The sequence below is a fragment of the Paramisgurnus dabryanus genome, chromosome 2 (assembly GCF_030506205.2).
Source record: "Paramisgurnus dabryanus chromosome 2, PD_genome_1.1, whole genome shotgun sequence".
NCBI classification, from domain to species: domain Eukaryota; kingdom Metazoa; phylum Chordata; class Actinopteri; order Cypriniformes; family Cobitidae; genus Paramisgurnus; species Paramisgurnus dabryanus.
The window spans coordinates 53,812,708-53,835,535 of NC_133338.1; the positions used below are offsets into that span (position 1 = coordinate 53,812,708).

Consider the following 22,828-nt stretch of genomic DNA (forward strand, 5'->3'; position numbering starts at 1 on the left):
CCTTTTTATTCAGTTTGGTTATGATAATTTGCATTGGGAAAAGATAAAGGTAAAAAGAAAAAACATCAGAGAAAATAATTTGGTATCAAAAATTATCTTCTAATTTATTTCAAATGTTTGTTGTTTTTGATACACTATTTTATGTCATAGTATGCTCTGTTAACATATATTTTACAATGCTGGCAAAAAAAGTGTTACAAGTTGCAAAAACAGTCAATTCCAAAATGAACAAAGATATAAAGAGTTTAAAAGCAAAAAAACTACTTATCAGAAATATAAACTCATCAGGGGTGAAAAAGGGAATTAAGATGCAGGCTTCCCCCTTATGTATTTCATAATATTATATATTGTTACATCCTTTAATGTGCTAAAAAAAGCTTTTAGGTAGACAAATAAATTCGAAGAAAATCAAACACCGCCTTGACCCAAACAAATCTGTTGTCTTATAAAAAGTACCAGTAGATAGGATATAGACAGCAGACCAAAGATGGTGCAGATGATTCTGATAACAACAGGCAGCAACAACCCAGCTGCTCCCGTCTCACTGCACACAACACTTTCACCCTTGCAGTCACAAACGGTGGCTTCAATCGAGCTGTCCTGAATCAGCTTTTGCTTATCAAAAACTCTCAGGACTACATTGTAGACGCCAGGCTCCAGCGCAGATTTAAGCATCAGCTCAATGCCAGTTGCTGCGCATCGGGCACATTTTAATCGTTAGAATACAAATCAGTTATGAAAGAATTTGATGTTGAGACGAGAAATAAGTTTGACATTTATTCATACCTGAATCATTCATCTTGGCAGTCCAGTTTTTCATGGTGTCTCCATAAGTGTCAACACTAAAGGGTGCAGCGTTGGGATGTAAGTCTTTATCAGTGATGGAGAGGAGGACTGGAGGCGCCTCTTGATTACAGATCTTTATTTCCCTTTCATTAATATAGGGAGCATTATCATTCACATCCTCCAGCTCAATGATCAGGGTTCCTGTGCCGGTCGCTCTAGCTTCAGCTGTACACAAGTACAAACTTATTAGAAAAATAATTCAACAATCTTAACTGCACCCCTCTCCCAAAACAAACCCACATTACCGTCATTATCAACGGCCAGAATGATGGCTTTGTATTTGCCATCTTTGACCTCGTTAGATTCTCTGTCCATAAGACTCTTGATTTTGATCATTCCCGTATCTTCAACGACACTGAGAAAGCCAGCGGGATCACTGCTGATTCTGTACCTGTAAGAAACCAAATTATGCCGATTAAGACATGGGGCCTTATTTTTAAAGCGTGCATGCAAACAAAAGGGGGATGAAAACATGTGTACGCCAATTCCCACGCAAAGGTTGTGATCTATAAAAAAACTTTGTAAAGCCTGGTACACACCACAAGATAATCTGGCAGAATTTGGGCTGATTTTCCCCCTTACGACAATCCTAGGTAAGGTCCCAATCATCTATGTGGTTGAACCGATTATCTTATCATTTTTCCCTGTGGTGCAGGGTGATTGTACTTTATATTTTAAGTTTATGATGTGCACACCATCGCAAGGCGCACTTCCCCACCATGGGTCACACTTCACCACCACGGTGGTAATGACAAACGTCACAGCCCTTCCCATTCACACTCATCTCTCCATCGGTTATCCCTGCTCTCACCCACATTATCGACTCATCTCTTTCCACTAGTATTGCTTTTAAAGAGGCCTGGATAACCCCGTTGCTGAAGAAAGCAACAGTTAAACCTGCAGTGTTAGAAAACTTCAGAGCCATGTCTCTCCTTCCCTTCATTACAAAGACTCTTGAACGTGTGTTTTTTTTGACCAGCTCTCCTCCTTCACACAAAATAACTTCCTGGACAGCAACCAGTCTGGTTTCAAGAGGGGCCACTCCACTGAAACTGCACTGGTCTCAGTCATTGAAGCCCTAAGGCAGGCAAGGGCAACCTCCAAATCATCTGTACTGATCCTACTGGATCTATCTTCTGCTTTTGAAACTGTCAATCACCACATCCTCCAGTCGACCATCAAGGCTATGGGTGTCTCTGGAACGGCGATACTGTGGTTCAGGTCTTTTCTCTCAGGCAGGTCATTCAGAGAATCCTGGAGATGTAATGTCTCTTAACCCCATGTCTCAGTACCGGGGTACCTCAAGGCTCACTGCTCGGACCACTGCTCTTTTCTATATACTTGACATCCTTAGGTTCTGTCATTTGGAAACATGGCTTTTCTTACCGCTGCTTTGCGGATGACACACAACTCCACTTGGCGTTCCAGCGTGACGATACTATGGTTTCTTCCCGCATCTCAGCATGCCTGAGTGACATCTCACTCTGGATGAAGGATCATCATCTTCAGCTGAACCTTGCTAAGACAGAACTGGTTGTCATATCGTCTGACTGTAAGATTCATAACAATCTTTTCGTTCAACTAAGTTATACATTCATTAAGCCTTCCAGAACAGTTAGAAACCTGGGAGTGGTCATTGATAATCAGCTTAGCTTCAAAGAGCATGTTGCCAGCACAGCTCGCTCTTGTTATTTAATCCTCTACAACATTAGGAAAATTAGACCTTTCCTATCTGAGCATGCTACACAATTCCTAGTCCAGGGTCTTATCCTGTCCAAATTTAAGAGGACCAGCTGCCACTGCTTTAAAGGCTGTAACCTTAAAATACCAAGTCTTGCCTTCTTGCATACTGTTATAAATGAGGCCCCAGAAAAGGAAATTAGTCATGAAAAACTTCATCTCGTTTAAACAAAAATATGCCCGATCATATTAAAAAAGATAACGTTTTGAAGAAATCTTACGTTAACTTCTGTGATCTTCCAATGTCTGGATCAGTGGCTGTAAAAGCAACCAAGTCACTACCAACAGGAACATCTTCAGGTTTAGTAATGTACTTCTCCTTTGGATTAAACACGGGAGGCTCGTTCACATCCTCAACATTGACAGTGACTGTGGCGGTGGAGGTGGGCAAAGAGCCAACAAACGGATCATCGTTCTCAACAATCACAGACAAAATGTACTGCTTGGTCTTCTCGTAGTCCAGCGGCTGTATGGACAAGAAAAGATTTCAGTTACAGTACATCAACACAAACATCTGTCTGATCAACATTATGAAGATCATTCAGTACCTTCACTGTGGTGATGATTCCCTCCAGCTGACTGGGTCCAGTACTGATATTAAAAACTCCTCCTTCATCACCACTGATAATCTTATACTTGGTTGACCAGGCAGGTGATTCAGGTTCATCTCCATCAGTAACTCTGAGTTTGGCAACTTCAACTCCAACTTGATTTTCTGGGACAGATACAGTGTACTAAAAACAAAAAGATTTGTGTAATCATAAGACTTTTTATTGATTCTCTTAGATATTTAGATGACAGATGATGAACAGCACACTACCGTGTCTTGCTTAAATTGAGGTGGATTATCATTGCTGTCAGTGACAATAATAACAGCTTTGCCGTCCGTTGGAAAACCCTTTCCTTGCTGATCTGCAGCCTGAATGACCAAAGTATATTTGGGAAAGTTCTGAAAGAGATGTTAACAGATGAGTTTTTCCTGTCATGAACTCATTCTTCAACACTATACAATTAATATATATTATATACATCTCTTACCTCTCTATCCAGGCAAGAACTGTTCACACGAATCCCTCCGGTTACAGCATTGATGTCAAACATATTTGGATTTGGTGATGGTGGATCTTGGCTGATAATTTTGTATCTGACTTTAGCATTATCAGTATTTGGATCATCTGCATCAGTGGCTGTGACCGTCATGAACTCATAATCTTCAGAAAACAAAGAATAAAAGTGTGATTTTGAAAACCCATCACCCCTGTTAATATTTAGGTAATGTTTGGCCTTTTAAAATAAAAGTTAGCATTGTGCTACATAATATACATTTAGTTAAAACTCCCTCCAGCGCCAAAAGAGCATTATTTTGAAAACAAGCAGCAAAAGTCATTCTGAAATTCTCAGTTTCTCAATTGACAGCACAATTTAGATGCAATTTCAACAAACCACCATTATGGTGTGTTTGCAATTCATCAGATTATTTGCATTTAAAAAATTGAACTGAAATGAAACACTTACCTTTAGGAGCAGCTTCAGGAACTTTTCCATTAAAAGGATTTTGAGTAAACTGAGGTTTATTATCATTTTGGTCAATCACTCTGATAATGATTTCAATTGGCTTCTCTCTTACACCTCCTTCTCCAACAGCATGAGCGATGAGCTGAAGACAGAGACATGTGAAGTGTTAAATATCTGTGTTGACTGTGGATAACTATTTCTATTTCAAAACTCATTTTTAAATTTTTGTGGTGTATTTGATTTGTAATTGTTTAATTGTGAGTAAGGTTTTAATAATAAAATAACTTACTTTATATGAAGCTTTTTTCTCTCTGTCGAGAGGCTGCGTCACAGAAACTTTTCCTGTATGTTTATCACATGTGAAAAGACCCAGAGGTGGCAGATCTGCTCCTTCACCTGTGATACTGTATGTCAAAGAAGTTTCCATAGCACAATCTGACTTGATCTAAATACAGAAAGACACAAAGGCAGTAATACAGAAGGCATCCCTGGTGAAAAACAAATATACTTTATTGTATTTCAAGTATATTTAACTTTGCAATAGTACATTACAAATATACTTACAAAGGAATGTACTTTCTTTAAACATATTTAAAGTATGCTTACAACATATTTGCGCGTATTTTTTACAATTAAACTTTTAACATACTTCAAAATAATTATACTTTAGTATATTTTCTAAAAGTATACTTTAGAAAAATATACTTAAAGTTAAAGTTTTGTGCAATTTTTAAAGTATACTAAATTTAAACTTATTTTAAAATGTATTTTAGGTATACTTTATCGGTATGCTTAAAGTTATCATTATAATAATGCACTGACAGTATATTTCTAAAATACATTATTTAGTATTCTTTAGAAACAGTATATTTTAAGCACATTTTGAAAGTATGGGGTGTACAAATGTATATTATTTTATGGAGAAATAACGTGGGCTTAAAATTACGAGAGAGCAGTATGTTCAGTTACATTTTATATTGTAGATGTATACATTTGTAATATACTATTAACATAATAAGGTACACTTTAACTTCACTATAGTCAAGCATTGGATAAACCAATTAACTGTGTTTTACCACAAAATAACCATGGTTTTGCTAATAATAATCAATACACCAAAAAAACATGGTTACTAAACTTTTACCACAAAAAAAAAAAACATTCATTTTCGTAAGGGGAATATGAGTGTTTGTTTTTTTGTAGTTTTTGAGTCAATTGCATACTGCTTTTAGCTGTACACATTGATTAACTTAAACAGTTTTCGTAAATGCATTTCAGAGAAAAGTGAATTCTGAGATTTGAATAATGCATCTGACGTGTGTGTGATGACGTCACGACGCACGTATTTTGATTTTTACCAGTCGTTCAAGGCGGACGGATTCAGTCCCAAGGTACGTTAAAATATCTTAAAATTAATTATATTTGATTATCGTTTGACCATTCTAAAGTTTATCAGTAGACTATCATATTTCGAATGCGAAATGTTGTCAATAACGCAGTGTCTAACTCGCTATTAGTGATAAGCTGCTGTGTAGCTTAGCTTAGCTTAGCTTATAGCTAATGTTAAAGGTTTGAAAGATAGCACTGTCAGCCTGTTATATCGAATTAGTACACCCGATTGTTTTGTTAAATATATGTATTGGTGTGTATGTATATGTTAATGAAAAAAGGTAGCGTCAGAAAATCTGTTTTGTAAATGTAGCGTGAAAGTTAACCATTTATTGACTGTTTAGAGGTTGTAAGGCTTTCACCTAACTGTATTTAGTATTAATGATGCTGCATTCTTTCCTCAGAAGCTAAAGTTTTTCAAAGACATTTGTAGGGAGGACTTTGCAGCTAATGGTAAGTCATTTTAAACTCTTAAGATATAATAATTCATTCGTAGTAGTAAATCAGGCTTCAGTTTAGATAACGTTATACATATTGAGGCGGTTTCCCGGACAGGGATTAGACTAGTCCTAGTCTAAAATAAATGTAAGAGCTGTCCAAACTGAAAACAACTTGCACTGACATATCTTAAAATACACCAGTGTCCTTTGTTTTGCCTCAAAATGCACACAGGTAATGTTTTTATTAAGGCATGTTTTTTGAAACTGGTTATATTTCTTAATTAAACTAAGGCCTAGTCCTGTTTTAAGATAATCCCTTTCCAGGAAACACCCAATTGTCTGCTTGTTGCATTTTCTTTCTGACAATTTTTACATTTAAATTTAATACAATAAAATCTTTCTTTAGGAGCTGAAGTATTTTATGTAAGGAGGATTTTGCAGCCCATATAGGCATGTCATTATAATGAAAACTCTTAGGGGTGGTTTCCCGGACAGGGATGAGCTTTATCCAGGACTAGACCTTAGTTTAATTAGGATAGTTTTAACAAACATGCCTTACTAAAAACATTACTTATGTGCATTATGATGTAAAACAAAGGGCACTGATGTATTTTAAGATATGTCAGAGCAAGTTGTTTTCAGTTTGGACAGCTCTTACATTTATTTTAGTCTAGGACTAGTCTAATTCCTGTCTGGGAAACCGCCCCTTAATATATATGATGACATTTAAGTCAAGCTCTAGTTTAGGTGAAAATATATCTGCTATACAATCTCTGCCAGTAAACTATAGATTTAATACAGTAAGTCTTAAATAAATGTAATGTTTTAATATTAAACACTTTTTAATTGAGCTTATTGTCTCTCTTTTTCAGATTTCCTTAGGCTGAACCAAAACCTGCCAGACTAAAGTTGATTTGGGAGAGAAAGACGTTGTAAACTCAATCATCTTGACATTCTTCAATGAGTAATTGTTCAATTTTTAGGCAAATACTGTACACTTTGAATGCTGTGAATAAAACTATATTTTAAATATATTTAAAATGAATTGTTTTTGACTGTTTTAATCAGCTTTTATTTATTTGGAAAAAATTATTTTGGTTATGTTACCAGCTAAAGTAATCTATTCCCAAAATAGCACTCTTTAAGTTAACTAATTATTAACGCACTTGAAGTATACTCATTACTAATCTAGCTGCAGGTATGTAAAAGTATACAAAATGTAATGTACTTGGCATATTCATTTTTCACCAGTGCAGTTTTTAGAATTTTGGATTGGCCAAAAATATATAGAATGTACGCAAACAGTCTATTTAAGATATACTGATTGTATGTTTGCAAGACACTCATAATACATTTGTAATGTACTCCTAACATAAATAAAACACACTCTAAATCCACTTATCAAGCATGAATTTAGCACAAAAACAGTCATGTACTTAAATTGTACTAAATACACTTAAAGTTGTTCCACTTAAGCACACAAAAGTACACTAAATACACTCAAAGTTGTACTTTGTTACAATTAATATACAACTAAAATATATTAAGTACAAAATTAGTTGTTCCAAAATAGCACTCTTTAAATAAACTAATCAATAGCACACTTTAAGTATACTGGTCATTAGTGTGACTGCAAGTATACTTAAGTATATCAAAATTAAATATATTTAGCATACTATTTTTTCACCAGGGATTTTATATTAAAGTCACCAATTTAAATGAAAAACTGTAATTTGTTTTGGATTATTTAGTTTTTTTTACAAATAATTTCTGTGAGCTTCATTATTTTTTTCATGTGCCCTCATAATCTTTAATCAAAAACGCAAATCTCCTCCCCTCCTCAAAAGAGCGCTCTTTACTTCCGGTCATATGGTACAGCTGGTGGGTGGGGTCCGGGAAAAGATCGCAGCAATTAGCAAATAGCAACATGACCCGACTTCAAAAGATCCAATCAGTTCTCAATGGACGAATTCAAGTTTCACTCTGATATACGTCACCACCGGGAAAAAAAGGGCTACTTCTGTTTCACGGCGACATTTATAGTGTCCAATATATTCATTATGTTTACTCACCTGAGCCAGAAATTGTGGGAAAAGACCTCTTTGGTTTTCAAGTTCTTGCATTGGTGGAATAACCCAACCTCTTTTTGCTCTCTTTAGACCGGCTGAAGACCTTGGAAACCTCACGATCAAATCATCAGGGAAAGATTTCATCTGGAAAACAAAATGTTTGATTTTAAGGACATTACAGGTCCAAACTCAGAGGCATCTCAATACATTTTACAGTTTGCCAAGTCATTAACTGGTCAACCAGCATTGACCCGCTTTGAGCTGTATCTAGAAGCAACTGGAAGCGCTAGCAAACCAGCCAAGGTAAAGTCCTCGCTATTTCTTCATATAGCCGGAGAGGAAGCGGTTGAAGTGTATATAATACCTTCACGTGTGAAGAAGACGATGATAATCAAAATCTGTCTAAAATAATGGAGAAATTTGAAGAGTACTGTAACCCGAAGAAAAACATAACTTATGAGAGATATACGTTTTTCACGTGTGTGCAAGGGGACATGCCAATAAGCCAGTACATTACCGAACTAAAGCTAAAAGCGAAATCATGCGAGTTTGGACTGTTGCAGGAATCTCTGATAAGAGATCGAGTTGTGTGTGGAATCACGTCAGATGCCATGAGAGAGAGACTTTTAAGAGAAGTTGACATTAGTCTCGAAAAAACTACCCAGTTGTGTATCGCGTCAGAAATGACAAAAGCTCAGATGAAGCAAATGCATGACGAAGATCATAACGCACAGGCCTCTGCACGTGAAAGCAAGCACGTTGATGCAGTGAAACATAAACAGACACGTAAAAACGAGCAACGAAATAAATACAAACCGAAAGAAAAAGACAAAGTAAGCACTTTTAATTGCAAAGATGTGGAACAGAGCATACATCACGCAATTGCCCAGCATACGGCAAACAGTGCAAGAACTGTGATAAAATGAATCACTTAGCTAAGATGTGTAAATCGAAGAAAGTGCATGCTGTTGATGATATCGTCACAGATCAGAGACCTCTGTTCGTTGGTGCAGTGCAAACGCAGGCAGGGAGAGATGAATGGACAGTTGACTTGAAACTGGAGCACAAACATGTCAAATTTAAACTTGATACTGGTGCCCGTGCCAATGTAATCCCGTACAGCCTGTTGCAAAAAATTGGAAAAAAGAATATACTCAGACCCACAAATGTGAAACTGTCAACATACACCGGAGACAAAATACCTGTGAAAGGAAAATGTAACTGGACGGTGAAATATAAAAAGAAAACTCATGTACTGGAATTCATGGTGGTGAAATCAGATGCTAAACCAATATTAGGAATTAATGCATGTGAAAAAATGGGGCTCATACAGAGAGTGATGGAATTGAGAAAAAGTGACAAGATGGATACAGTATATTCACAGAGTTTGCTGATGTGTTTGAGGGCATAGGTTGCCTCGAGGGCGAGCACACGATCCGAGTAGATGAAAATGTGATTCCGAGAGTCCATCCACCCAGGAAAATTCCAGTGACCCTGAGAGAAAACCTGAAAATAGAATTGAATTGAACAGAATAGAAAAACTGAAAGTAATAGAAAGAATTGAAGAGCCCACAAAGTGGGTCAACCCCATAGTGATTGTGGAAAAGTCTAATGGGAAATTAAGAATATGTTTAGACCCCCGAGATCTCAACACAGCAGTTATGAGAGAACACTACCAGTTACCAACGGTAGAAGAAATAACAAGCAGACCCTCAAAAGCCAAATACTTTACAGTGTTGGATGCAAGTTCAGGTTTTTGGCAACTCAAATTAGATGAAGCCACCTCTCGCCTTTGTACATTCAATACTCCTTTTGGCCGCTACAAATTCCTCCTTCTCCCATTTGGAGTCAACTCAGCCCCAGAAGTTTTCCACAGAACAGTGAGAGAACTTTTTGAAGGAATCGAAGGTGTTGAGACGTACATTGATGATCTTTTGATCTGGGGAGAAACAAAAGCACAGCATGATTACAGACTGAGGCAAGTGCTTGAGAGAGCAAGGGTTAAGAACTTCAAGCTGAATAAGGAGAAATGCAAGATAGGCCTAGAGGAAATTAAATATCTCGGTCACATCTTTGCAAAGGATGGTTTGAAACCAGATGAGACCAAAGTAGAGGCAGTCAGAAAAATGCCCACTCCGGAATGCAAAAAGGATGTTGAGAGATTTCTAGGCATGGTCACTTACCTTGCAAAGTTCATTCCAAACATGTCACAACACACGGAGCCTTTGCGTATACTTACCAGAGATGATGTAGCCTGGCATTGGGAGGAGGAACATCAGCGCGCATTTAACAAATTGAAAACAATGCTCACTGAGGCCCCTTTGCTCAGATACTATGATGTCAGTCTGCCAGTTACACTTTCTGTCGATGCATCTAAAAGCGGACTGGGTGCTGTTTTACTGCAAGAAAACAAGCCAGTGGCTTACGCATCGCGTGCATTAACTGAAACAGAACAGCGTTACGCGCAAATAGAAAAGGAGATGTTGGCGATTGTGTTTGGAGCAGAGCGTTTTCATATGTATGTTTATGGAAGAGAGGTAGACATACAATCTGACCACAAACCGCTGGAAGCAATAATGAAAAAGCCATTGAGCAGTGCTCCAGCTAGAATACAGAGACTGTTGATGAGATTACAAAAATATCAAGTGAACGTACGGTACAAGCCAGGTAAGGAGATGTATATAGCGGATGCATTCTCCAGAGCATACTTACCTGAGACCGACTCTCCTGATAAAGAAATAGAAGCTCAGGTGCATATGGTAATGTCAAACCTACCTGTGTCAAATGAGAAACTAGATGAATTCAAAAAGGAAACAAAAAACGATGTGATTCTGACAAAACACACAAAAACAGTGCTGGATGGATGGCCTGAAATGAAGAGCCAAGCAGCAAAAGAAATACAAGGATATTGGAACTTCAGAGAGGAAATCTCAGTTGTGGACGGAGTTTTGTTCAAAGGAGAACGGCTAATAGTTCCAACATCAATGAGAGCAGAGATGTTAAGGCGAATCCACGAAAGTCATTTAGGCATAGAAAGCTGTAGACGGAGAGCGAGAGATGTTCTCTTTTGGCCTGGAATGTCACAAAGCATAACAGAGATGGTAAACAACTGTGATGTGTGCAGCACATACCAGAAACGTCAAAGCAAAGAGCCATTACTTCCACACAGTGTTCCTGAAAGACCCTGGCAGAAGATAGGAGTTGACTTGTTTACCTTTGACCAAAAGGAGTATCTAATCTTAGTGGATTATCACTCCAAGTTCATAGAAGTCGAGTGGCTGAGAACAGATACAAGAAGTACAACAGTTGTCTCCCATCTGAAGTCCCAATTCGCCAGACATGGAATTCCTGAAACAGTAATTTCAGATAATGGGCCAAAGTTTAGCTCACGTGAATTTCAAGTTTTTGCGAAAGAGTGGGAATTCCTGCACAAAACCTCAAGCCCCCATCACGCACAATCGAATGGGATGGCGGAAAGAGGAGTACAGACTGTTAAAAATATGCTAAAAAAGGCAAAGGCTGATGGAAAAGATCCTTACCTGTCTCTGCTGAACCTGAGAAGCACACCCATGGAGGATATTGGAGCATCGCCAGCTCAACAGTTGATGGGTCGAAGACTAAGAACAAGACTTCCAATGACATCAGAGTTGCTTAAGCCTAGCATTGTAACTAACCCAGTACAGCAGGTGTTAGAAAAAAGGCAAAAGAAGCAGAAGGAATATTTCGATCAAAGATCCAAACCTCTTCAGAAGCTTCAGGTTGGTGACAATGTAAGAATATGGCAAGATGGCACATGGAATCCAGCTGAAGTTACTGAACTTTCTGAGCAGCCGAGATCTTATGTTATTCAGACACCTGAAGGGAAGGTGTACAGAAGGAACAGAAAGTTTTTAATGAAAACAAAAGAACAAAGTGACACACCAAAGAAGGACACGGATAGACAAAAAGTGACTGAACAAAACAGTTGTGACAACGCAGAAGAAAAACAGGAAATGGAGACTCAAACATGGAAAAGAGATGCTAGTCCCACAGAGCTCTCAAGTTTACCTGTGAGAACTGCCAGTGGATGGGTAGTCTCAAAACCAAGAAGGCTTATTGAGGAGTAGTTCTATGATTAAATTTTCCTCAAGTTAAACTAAGCCACAGTTCAAAGGACAGTGTTATGTTATATGGACACTTGAAATGTTCTAAAAAAAAAAAAAATGCTGTTGTGTTATATGTACAGTGATACACTTTTGTTTTGTAATGTTGGGTGATATACAAGGTGACTGAAGTTATTTTGTAGTATGTAAAAAAAAAAGGAGATGTCATGATACGTCATAAACGAGTCACCTGTTACTACCCCTGAAGTCTAAATGTAAGGTTGGGGCTACGGGGCGGGGCCAACTCAGATAAAAATAAACATGGCTAAAACCTAAACGGTTTCACGGGTCTTCTCTTTGCATCATATCAAAACACTGGTAGCTAGTTTGTAATTTTGTGTTTAGTAAAGAGCTACACAAGTCTTGTATCGTGTCACAGTTGAGTTTGTCTTGTGTGTACCTGTGTAGTGATGTTCACCGCAGTATTCATGTGATGATCCTCATGATGGTGAGCAGTATATTCAACTCTGACAGATGCTGTGTGCTTCATACCACTGGAGTCCCAAGCGTGTACATCAAACATCATATATCCATCATGAAGAGTCACCGGTGTCTTCAGTGTTACACTTCCTTCTGTTCTCACACTGAACCGCTTGTCACGTACTGAAAGACTGATCTTGATCTTACATCACAGGTATTGAAGATTACTGACAAAGACACATGAAATTATTGTTTAAACATCTAAATACAGTAGTGCAGAGCCTAATATTATTTAAGATTGTAACACAACACTTTAAATGTTGAGTTGTTGTTACAACCCCAAATCAGAAAAAGTTGGGACACTGTAGAAATTGTGAGTAAAAAAGGAATGGAATAATTTACAAATCTCATACACTTATATTTTATTCACAATAGAATATAGATAACACATCAAATGTAGAAAGTGAGATATTTTGAAATGTCATGCCAAATATTGGCTCATTTTGGATTTCATCAGAGCTACACATTCCAAAAAAAGTTGGGACAGGTAGCAATAAGAGGCCGGAAAAGTTAAATGTACATATAAGGAACAGCTGGAGGAGGACCAATGTTTAGGAATAGAATCGTTGTCCCATTCTTGTCTAAAACAGGCTTCTAGTTGCTCAACTGTCTTAGGTCTTCTTTGACGTATCTTCCTCTTTATGATGCGCCAAATATTTTCTGTGGGTGACAGATCTGGACTGCAGGCTGGCCATTTCAGTACTCAGATCCTTCTTCTATGCAGTCTTGACGTTGTAATTGATGCAGTATGTGGTCTGGCATTGTCGTGTTGGAAAATGCAAGGTCTTCCCTGAAAGAGACGACGTCTGAATGGGATCATATGTATCTAGAACTTGGATAAACCTTTCAGCATTGATGGTGCCTTTCCAGATGTGTAAGCTGACCATGCCACATGCACTCATGCAACCCCAAACCATTAGAGATGCAGGTTTCTGAACTGAGCGCTAATAACAACTTGGGTTGTCATTGTCCTCTTTAGTCCGGATGAAATGGCGTCCCAGTTTTCCAAAAAGACCTTCAAATTTTTATTCGTCTGACCACAGAACAGTTTTCCACTTTGCCAGAATCTATTTTAAATGAGCCTTGGCCCAGAGAAAACACCTGCATGTTTAGATATGGCTTCTTTTTTGACCTATAGAGTTTTAGCTGGCAACGGCGAATGACACGGTGGATTGTGTTCACCGACAATGTTTTCAGGAAGTATTTTAGAGCCCATGTTGTGATTTCCATTACAGTAGCACTCCTGTATGTGATGCAGTGCCGTCTAAGAGCCCGAAGATCACGGGCATCAAGTATGGTTTTCCAGCCTTGACCCTTACGCACAGAGATTGTTCCAGATTCTCTGAATCTTTGGATGATATTATGCACTGTAGATGATGATAACTTCAAACTCTTTGCAATTTTTCTCTGAGAAACTCAGAAAACTATTTTTCGCTGCAGCTTTGGGGGAATTGGTGATTCTCTGCGCATCTTGACTTCTGACAGACACTGCCACTCTGACAGGCTTTTTTATACCCAATCATGTTGCCAAATGACCTAATAAGTTGCAAATTAGTCCTTAAGCTTTTCCTTATATGTACATTTAAATTTTCTGGCCTCTTATTGCTACCTGTCCCAACTTTTTTTGGAATGAAATCCAAAATGAGCCAATATTTGGCATGACATTTCAAAATATCTCACTGTAAACATTTGATATGTTATCTATATTCTATTGTGAATAAAATATAAGTTTATGAGATTAGTAAATTATTCCATTCCTTTTTTACTCACAATTTCTACAGTTTCCCAACTTTTTCTGATTTGGGGTTGTATTTAAATAGGATTGTGAGTCTCTTTTACCTCTTCCTAGTGTTTTTCCTCTGTGAAGATGATCTCTGTGCACTTTAAACACAAACGACTCTGAATCAAATCCAGGTGTGCATGGCGACTCCTCGGCAAATCCACATGAAAATACCTAAATTTGTTATTTGTTAATAATAATAAATGCATAGCTAACATGAACTAACAATGAGGAATATATTTTTCATAATTTATTAATTTTTGTTATACCACGGGCCTGTTGAATGTGTTTATTCTAATTGGCTAAGAAACATTCGATGGTTGTTGATTATTTTTTTTGTAAACCGCACACCTAACCTGTCAAATGTCTTAAAAATAGGCACCAGAGCAATGTTTGTGGTAACTGTCGTGCCACATTATTTTCTTATAATTCAACGGCCCGTTGTCAATTATTCCTTACTTAATGTTAGGTAATGCCAAAACAATTGTTCATGTTCAGTCATTGTGCATTAACTAATGTTAGCAGTATTTGTAAATGTTGAAAATAAAATGATGAATAAATGCTGTAGAAGTGTTGTTCATTGTTAGTTTATGCATTAAGTGTTAACAAATACAACCTTATTGTAAAGTGTTACCAATATTTTTAAATAAACCTATAATGTTGAGGGCAGACAACATCTATAAGCACTTTATAAAACTTCAATAAAATAGTGCTCAGAACCATTTTTTTTTTTTTTTAGAAATCTACAGTCTATCAGTGATTTAATGTTTTCATTTTTACATTCTTGGAGTTTCAGAAAGAAAGGATGTGTCTGAATCATTTTCCAAATCTGGTGAAATACTCGAATGGTTAACATGTATTTACAGCATCATAAACACATTTGTAACACTTAATCATGTTTCATGTTGTTAAATATAAATGAGATATTTTCTGTAGATGATATCTTTTAAAAATATTCAAACGTTACCCTCTCTTAATATTTAAAACACTAATAACAATGTAATAATATTTGCTACTTTACATCAGTCAAAGGTTTGAAATATTATGAGGAATAAAATCTTACCTGACAAAGGAAGATAAAAACTCCTAACCACATGATGATGATTTTCTTCTGAAGGGTCCTCTATACTTAACCTATCTCAGGTGCACGAGGCTTAAATAAAAATCAACACAGGGTCTTGTCTCTGGGTTTTCTTTTTGCACATAAATGCTTAAGTTAGCAAAAGCAAGGGGTACTCATAGCATTAACTTCCCCCTTACACCCGAAGTGTCAGAGGTTTTAGTCAGACATAGCAAGACAGGAAACATCTTAACAAACCTCAATTTTGATCACTCGGTTCCCACATTAGATAGGTTAATCTTATCACCATCAGTAAAGTGTGCAAACAGCTTAAGAGAAGGCACAGATTAAACAAAAGTAACTTTCCACCACACACTCTACAGCTACAAAAGGTACAAAATTTGTCAATAGGACGGTACCTTTAAAAAAAATCCTAATATAAGAATGGTTCATTAAATGGAAAAACATTATTCACTGTAAAAAGTCACATTGTTGTTTATAAGTTATGTCAACTATATACTAGTATACATATAGTAAACATAAAAAATAGGTTCAATTGACTTGCAAAACCAATCTGATTAAACTTGCTCACTGTAAAAAATCTGGTGAAGCTTTAGATTACAGCCCGGAAAGTACTGGGTAAGTACAGCGAATTTACAGCGTATGTTTCTGTAATTATAGTTTATTTATGAAGTACGTACGTGTAATTATAAGGGAACAATTTATAATATTTGCGGAATAAAGGGGTAACAACCAGGAAAAATACAAATAATATATGCAGTAAAGTACTGCGTAAGTACAGCGAATTTATAGCATACATTTCTGTAATTATAGTGTACTTATAAAGTACATACATGTAATTTTAAGGGAACAATTTATAATATTTTTGGAACAAAGGCGTAACAAGTCCCACTTTAATTTACAGCCCGCAGATGTTGTATTTACTCTTTAACTACGTGAAACAAGGGGGTAACAAATGCCACTTTAATTTACAGCCCGCAGATGTTGTATTTACTCTGTAACTACGTGAAACAAGGGGGTAACAAGTGCCACTTTAATTTACAGCCCGCAGATTCTGCACTTACTCTGTAACTACGTGAAACAAGGGGGTAACATTTTTTGACTTAGATTGTAACAACACAAAACAGTAACTACAGAAAATACACTCTTAGAAAGAATGTGTTAATTTTTTACACATCTTTGTGTGTTAAGTTTTTAACACATTATGTGTAATTTTAACACATTATATATCATTTTGTGTTGATTTTGTGTTAAAATATAACACAAGTTGTGTTAAAAGTAACACAAAATGTGTTGTTTCCATAATAACACAGAGATGGGTGGATTTTGGGACAACGCATTTAGTGTGTCGTCCCAGAATCAACACTAATGTGTTGTTTTTAACACATTTGTTCTAAGAGTGTAGTTCTAAATGTTGCTTGCTTTTTTCACCAAAGTTGCCTTGCCTATTTTTAATTTTGCTTGATGACCCAATAAATTCCTGTACTCCTTTTCTTTATTAAGGTCAGTAACCTTTATTGAAAATTCTAAATAAATTGTATCGTACTAATAAATTGCATAAACACATTAACTGAATTTTAAGTTTTGTTTAGTAATCTAAAATACTTACTACATATATTATTTGTATTTTTCCTGGTTGTTACCCCTTTGTTCCCAAAATATTATAAATTGTTCCCTTATAATTACACGTACGTTCTTCATAAGTATACTATAATTACAGAAACATACGCTGTAAATTCGCTGTACTTACGCAGTACTTTACTGCATATATTATTTGTATTTTTCCTGGTTGTTACCCCTTTATTCCCCAAATATTATAAATTGTTCCCTTATAATTACACGTACGTACTTTATAAGTAATCTACAATTACAGAAACATACGCTGTAAATTCGCTGTACTTACGTAGTACTTTCCGGGCTGTAATCTAAAGCGTTACCCAATAGATGATTTTCTAAAACTTATAAATGTCAGGATCCGTCAGAATCAGGTGTTAAATTATATCTAGTCTTTGTGTTCAGGGTCCTGGCAGTACCATGTTCTATGTGGGAGATGCGTGGTTTTAGTATTGAATTATTCTGACCACGCATTTCCCGGGTCTCGTCACTTTTTACCCGCTCCCTTACTTGTCATTGATTTCAGCTGTGTCCCTCATTAGTTCTCCCTATGTATTGTCCTTGGCTGAATCCGAAACCGCATACTGCCATACTATATAGTAGGCAAAAAGCAGTAGGTGAACGAATAGTATGTCCGAAACCTCAGTATACGTAAAAGGGTAGGCGAGAATTAGCGGGATTTTGGACTATTTCTCGCGAGATTCAGAGGCACGTGTACTTAAGTATTGTCCGAAACCGCCTACTTACTGAAAATGTAGTAGGGGAAACAGCACGTGAACAGAGTAGTACGTCCGAATCCTCAGTATCCATAAAATCAGTAGGCGAGAAATCCCCGGATGCCCTATACTGAGTCCGCCCAGATTCTGAAGCGTGCATCGGATGGACACATCTATCCCAGCTTTCCCATGATGCCACGGGAAAGCAAAGCAATCGACCGAAGACCAGCCAATCGGGTGATTTCGATACACACACAGGGCTGTTCCTCAGCACCCAGACCCAGGATATACCACAATTAAAGTGCTCAGCTGATTCATGAAAATAAAGCTGTAGAATTGTCACAGCTGTGTTGAGCTGACAGTAAATATGTGATGGTTTGTTAGAAAAATACATTTGAATAAAGTTTTGTTTCATATGGGATTCACTTCTATACGTTTTCATTTATTGTGATGGTTTTATTCATTCATTTTTTATTCATGTTTCCTGTTGTTTTAAGTAAATACAAGAGATTGCTTCACTAAAATGTATATAATCACATTGCCTGCATTGTCTAGTTTGTATTCAAGCACAGCTGTCATCTGACAATAGATATTAAATTACAATCTGCTTGTTTTACTTATTTTGTCCACTACAAAATAATGTGTAATATATCTGTAACACTGTTACAGATCAAGTTACTGATGCAATCAGGTGTTAGTGCACCTGTCCCTCATACACACGCATACGTTTTCATGTCTGTTATTAGGTTTGTTCGAGTTTATGCACCGCTGTAAGAACCAACAGCTGGATGACATCAAAGTACTGTGAGAGCGATTCCAGAAATCATACGGAGAAATCTGATTTCGAGTTGCTCTCGCGGTATTGTGATGTCAATCTCTTGTCGGTTCTTGTGGTTCCGCATGAACTCGAACAAGTCTACTACGTCATATGTCACATGATAACGTCAACATGGCGAATGCTGTCCATACTTAACGCGAACGTACATACTGCCTTAGCGCACGTTAAGTAGGTACCCATTGAAATTCAGTACCTACACAGTAAGTATGCGATTTCGGATTCAGCCCTTGTGTTTGCTGTGTGATCGTGTGTCTTGTTGTATCCTGTCAGTTTCTGTATCAGTTCTGTGAGTATTTGAGAGTTATTTAGTCTTGTTTGTTTTATGTTATGTTAAGTTTAGTGTTAGTGTAGTGTTGCTTTACCCCGTCTTGTTTTGCCCCCTCGTGGGTTTTGTTTTTCCCCTTTGTTCTGTTAATAAATCACTTATTGTCCACGTCTGCATCTGGGTTAATTAAACAAAACATCGTAGATTATTAAATATAGTGCTGTTGGTTTAGTTGGAGGAGAGAGGGGTCACTGGCGGCTTTTTATATTGGGTTGTAAAATGATTGACAGGTCTATATGATTAGGCCTTGATAAATTTAGACCGGTACTACCCACCTTGATTTGCAATGCAGAAGTAAATTGTGAATGTACAAGACTTTAGATTCAGTATATTTGCTATTAAAAAACCTACCCAGTCTCACAAAGTTTCGTGATATAGTCACGTATTTTTTTGATTCTTTTTTCGTGCTATTATCACTAAATTTCGTGTTTTTTTTCGTGATCGTATAACGAATTCCTGTTTTCGTGTGATTATCACGTATTGGTTCAACTGCTTTTTCCTATTTTTAAACCATTGTCGCTTCGGTTTAGGGTTAGATTTGGTGCTTGCATTAGAATGTCACTTTATATATTGGTTTATACTATTTTTTCTGATTTATTTTTTTATATGTCGCCTGGCGTTAGGGTTAGAGTTGGGTTTGGTTAGGGATGTCATTTTATGTAAATCTAACCCTAAACCGAAGTGACAATGGTAAGAAAATAGGACAAAACAGTTGAGTAACCAATACGTGATAATCACACGAAAACATGAATTCGTTATACGATCACGAAAAAACACGAAATTTCGTGATAATAGCACGAAAAAAGAATCGAAAAAATACGTGACTATATAACGTAATTTCGTGAGACTGGGCTGTAAAAAACACTGCTGAATAACAACCCCAGCATGGTTTAAGCTGTTTTAGCAAGTTGGTTTAAGATTGACCAACCAGCTAAAACCAGATTCTTTAAACTGTTTATACAGCAAAATTATACCTTTTAAAATATGGTAAGAAATGCAAGTTTGCAACATTAAGCAGGGGCTCCTTCTTCATACGTCGCTAACTCAGTTTGCTGGATTTGATTGTTGATGATTTGCCTTAATCTTGGATTATTTGATACTTCGAAGCTCATCTTACAGTTGCTGTCAAAGCAACATGTCCATAAGCATAAACCTACTCGGGAGCAGGCTTATTTCAGGTAAACAAGATTAGATTTCAACTAGGCGTAGGTGATACGGAAAGTCTGCTGCAGGCATGTATTCTCCATTCTTACGAGTGCAATCTGCAGAAGATGGACGATTCATATAAAGAGCTTTTTAAATTCAACATGTAATTAGAAAAAATTACAAAAAATAATTGTTTCTTTTATTTGTGCAACTTGTTTTTGTGGAACAGGTGTTTTGATTATTATTCTCAAATGAATGACAAGACAAACATGCTTATGACCACATTCATTGTAATTCTTTATAAAAGACAACAATCAGTCATCTTTACAGTAATAGATGTTATGTACAACAAAAAATATTATTTAGTGTAAAATAAGTTTTCTTTGAATCAACTCATCACCAATGAGCCACAAAACAGGAAGTTGAAATTAGCTTACTTCTCAAGTAAGCTAAAAAAATGAGGATGCAAACAAAGGTTCAGAAGGGGGACAACCTAAAATAACAAACATAACAACCCCCAACTCTAACCCAAAGGTCAGGCGACAATTGCTTAAAAATCTGGGAAAAAAAAGTATAAACCAATAGTTAAAGTGACATCCTAACCCAAACTCCAAATCTAACCCCAAACCCATGTGAAAATGATTTAAAAATGGGAAAAACAATTGAGTAACCAATACGTGAAACTGACACGGAATTGTCAAGGAAGTACTAACACAAATTTTTAATTATAAGAACAGTAAGACAGTTAAATTGTAGGCTAATAAATTGAATCTAGACAAGAGCCATAAAACAGGAAGTTGAAACTGAGATAAGCATTTTATTTATAATTTGTTCAGTTTTCTCAAGTAAGCTAACCAAAAATGGGGAAGTAATCAAAAGTTCAGCAGGGGGACAACCCAGAATTACAATCATAACAACCCTTTGCCTAGTCTCTCGCTGCAGTTCACTTAAGTTGACGCTCTCGGCAAATGAGCTGTAGCGGCTGGTTGCAAAAACATAGCTATGAAGTTAAGACTATATCTTAAGAACTAGTCTGACCAACTAGCAATTAGTTAGGGCTAATCAATCTTACTATATATTTTAATTAGACCAATCTACTTTTATATGTAACATACTTAAAACAGTTATAATCAGTCTTGAAGAAAAAAATACATGACTTAATTTTAAGATAGTCTTCGAAGTTTATACACCGGCCACAGCAATCTGCGCATCCTCTCTCTTTCTCTCTCGTTTTATTTGTCTGTGTTTAAATTTCATTATAGGCCAAGCAAAATTAGCAATCTATATGTATAATCTTTAATCTTATATGTATAATCCCCATTGGCAGATTTTTTTGCTTGTTTTATGCACAAAATCACTTAAATTTGATATTTTTGGTCTAAAAACTAGACCTATTTTCTTGGTTCGTTTTGCTCATCAAGAAAAAGCATCTTAATTTAAGAATTTTTTGATATTTTTACTGAAAACAAGACAAAAATACTAAGACTTTTTTTCTTGAAAATCATTTTTTGCAGTGTGGGTGTAGATCAGGATATTATTACTTTGTTTTTAACAACAATACAATCTAGAATATTTATTGATTTTCATTTTTATACATCCAGAAACAATAATCTCACTTTTGATATTAAATGGTGTCAGAATGAGGCTCTGTGCTATGTTCTTGATGGAAAAAATGTATTAATGTACGAACAGTTTTTTGTTTTGTGGAATGGTAAATATAAGGGTAAACGATTGCAATAAAGTCTTTTTTCAAAATTCTGTTCATGAGAATGTAACAATAGTATGTTTTATTTGAGTGTAGTAACAACCAGAAGGGGGCAGACAAGTGGTTTATGGTTGTGTTATGTCTAAATTTATGTTAAATCTATAGTGTTTGAGCACTAAAGGACACCTTATGTGTGTAAAAATAAAAAGTCTAGTTCTGAAGAACTGCTTTGTTTAACTCTTTAATATTCTCTTTCCTTTCAAATAATTTAATCTATAAAAATCTCAACTACTGTATGTCTCCATCACTTGGTCTGTCTTTGCCCTCTTGACAGACAACTGCCCATTTGTTAAAGTGTATACAACACTAATGTTGGGATTTAAAAGGGAAGATTTGATTTTATACTAAAGAATTATATGTTTAAATATTTTTATTAAACATGATAATTTATATCATAATGTAACATTAAGCAACAATATCAATACAACAATATCAATGTCAAATATTTTTTGGCAATGCTTGCAATGATCATGATATGGAATATAACACAGATTATATGTTTAAAAGCCAAAGTAAATCAATCAGTTCAATACAGTTGTGTGCTGTAACTTCACATCTGCTTTTGTTATTCATGCTGACTGAGGCAGTGGATATGGGAAAGGTCTGATAAACAGATAATCGTTCTCAATGATCACAGACAGAACCTGTACTCCATGAAATCCTAAATGCAAAACACAACAAATATATATTTTTAACCAATGGTCAACTTTGTTAACAGCATTCGGTTCATATAAAAATATCTTAATTTATATGTATATTGTAATGGATTGCTCAAATAAAGGAAGGTTATCATTGCTTAAAGTGGAAATTACCTTATTCACATTGACAGTGACTGTGGCAGTGGAGGTGGGCAAAGGGCCGACAAACGGATGATTGTTCTCAACAATCACAGACAAAATGTACTGCTTGATCATCTCGTAGTCCAGCGGCTGTATGAACAAG

The 22,828-nt window shown here is 36.3% G+C and overlaps 2 protein-coding genes, 1 long non-coding RNA gene and 1 pseudogene across 3 annotated transcripts in view; 1 reads left to right on the forward strand and 3 right to left on the reverse strand.

The window, feature by feature from the left end:
• Positions 1 to 385: 385 nt before the first annotated feature.
• The window catches only part of LOC135743631 (uncharacterized), a 35,328-nt gene continuing 12,885 nt past the window's right edge, over positions 386 to 22,828 (reverse strand). The window contains exons 12-15 of the mRNA XM_073813420.1: positions 2,808 to 3,052; positions 1,092 to 1,237; positions 787 to 1,011; positions 386 to 692 (exon numbers count right to left, since the gene is read on the reverse strand). Coding sequence (XP_073669521.1) covers positions 409 to 692; positions 787 to 1,011; positions 1,092 to 1,237; positions 2,808 to 3,052 — 900 coding nt within the window. The 3' untranslated portion in view covers positions 386 to 408. The remainder of the gene's footprint in view (positions 693 to 786; positions 1,012 to 1,091; positions 1,238 to 2,807; positions 3,053 to 22,828) is intronic.
• Positions 3,078 to 4,528, reverse strand: LOC141281871 (B-cadherin-like). The gene is made up of 5 exons (XM_073813675.1): positions 4,391 to 4,528; positions 4,102 to 4,243; positions 3,625 to 3,797; positions 3,407 to 3,535; positions 3,078 to 3,320 (listed from the first exon to the last, which is right to left on the reverse strand). Exons 1-5 carry the CDS (start codon positions 4,526 to 4,528, stop codon positions 3,078 to 3,080), a joined length of 825 nt encoding a protein of 274 aa, XP_073669776.1.
• Positions 4,614 to 6,975, forward strand: LOC135743869 (uncharacterized). Its single transcript, XR_010530598.2, has 4 exons — positions 4,614 to 5,492; positions 5,895 to 5,943; positions 6,337 to 6,380; positions 6,803 to 6,975. It is a non-coding gene; the product is annotated as an uncharacterized lncRNA (long non-coding RNA).
• On the reverse strand, positions 7,945 to 22,800 carry LOC135743630 (cadherin-1-like; annotated as a pseudogene).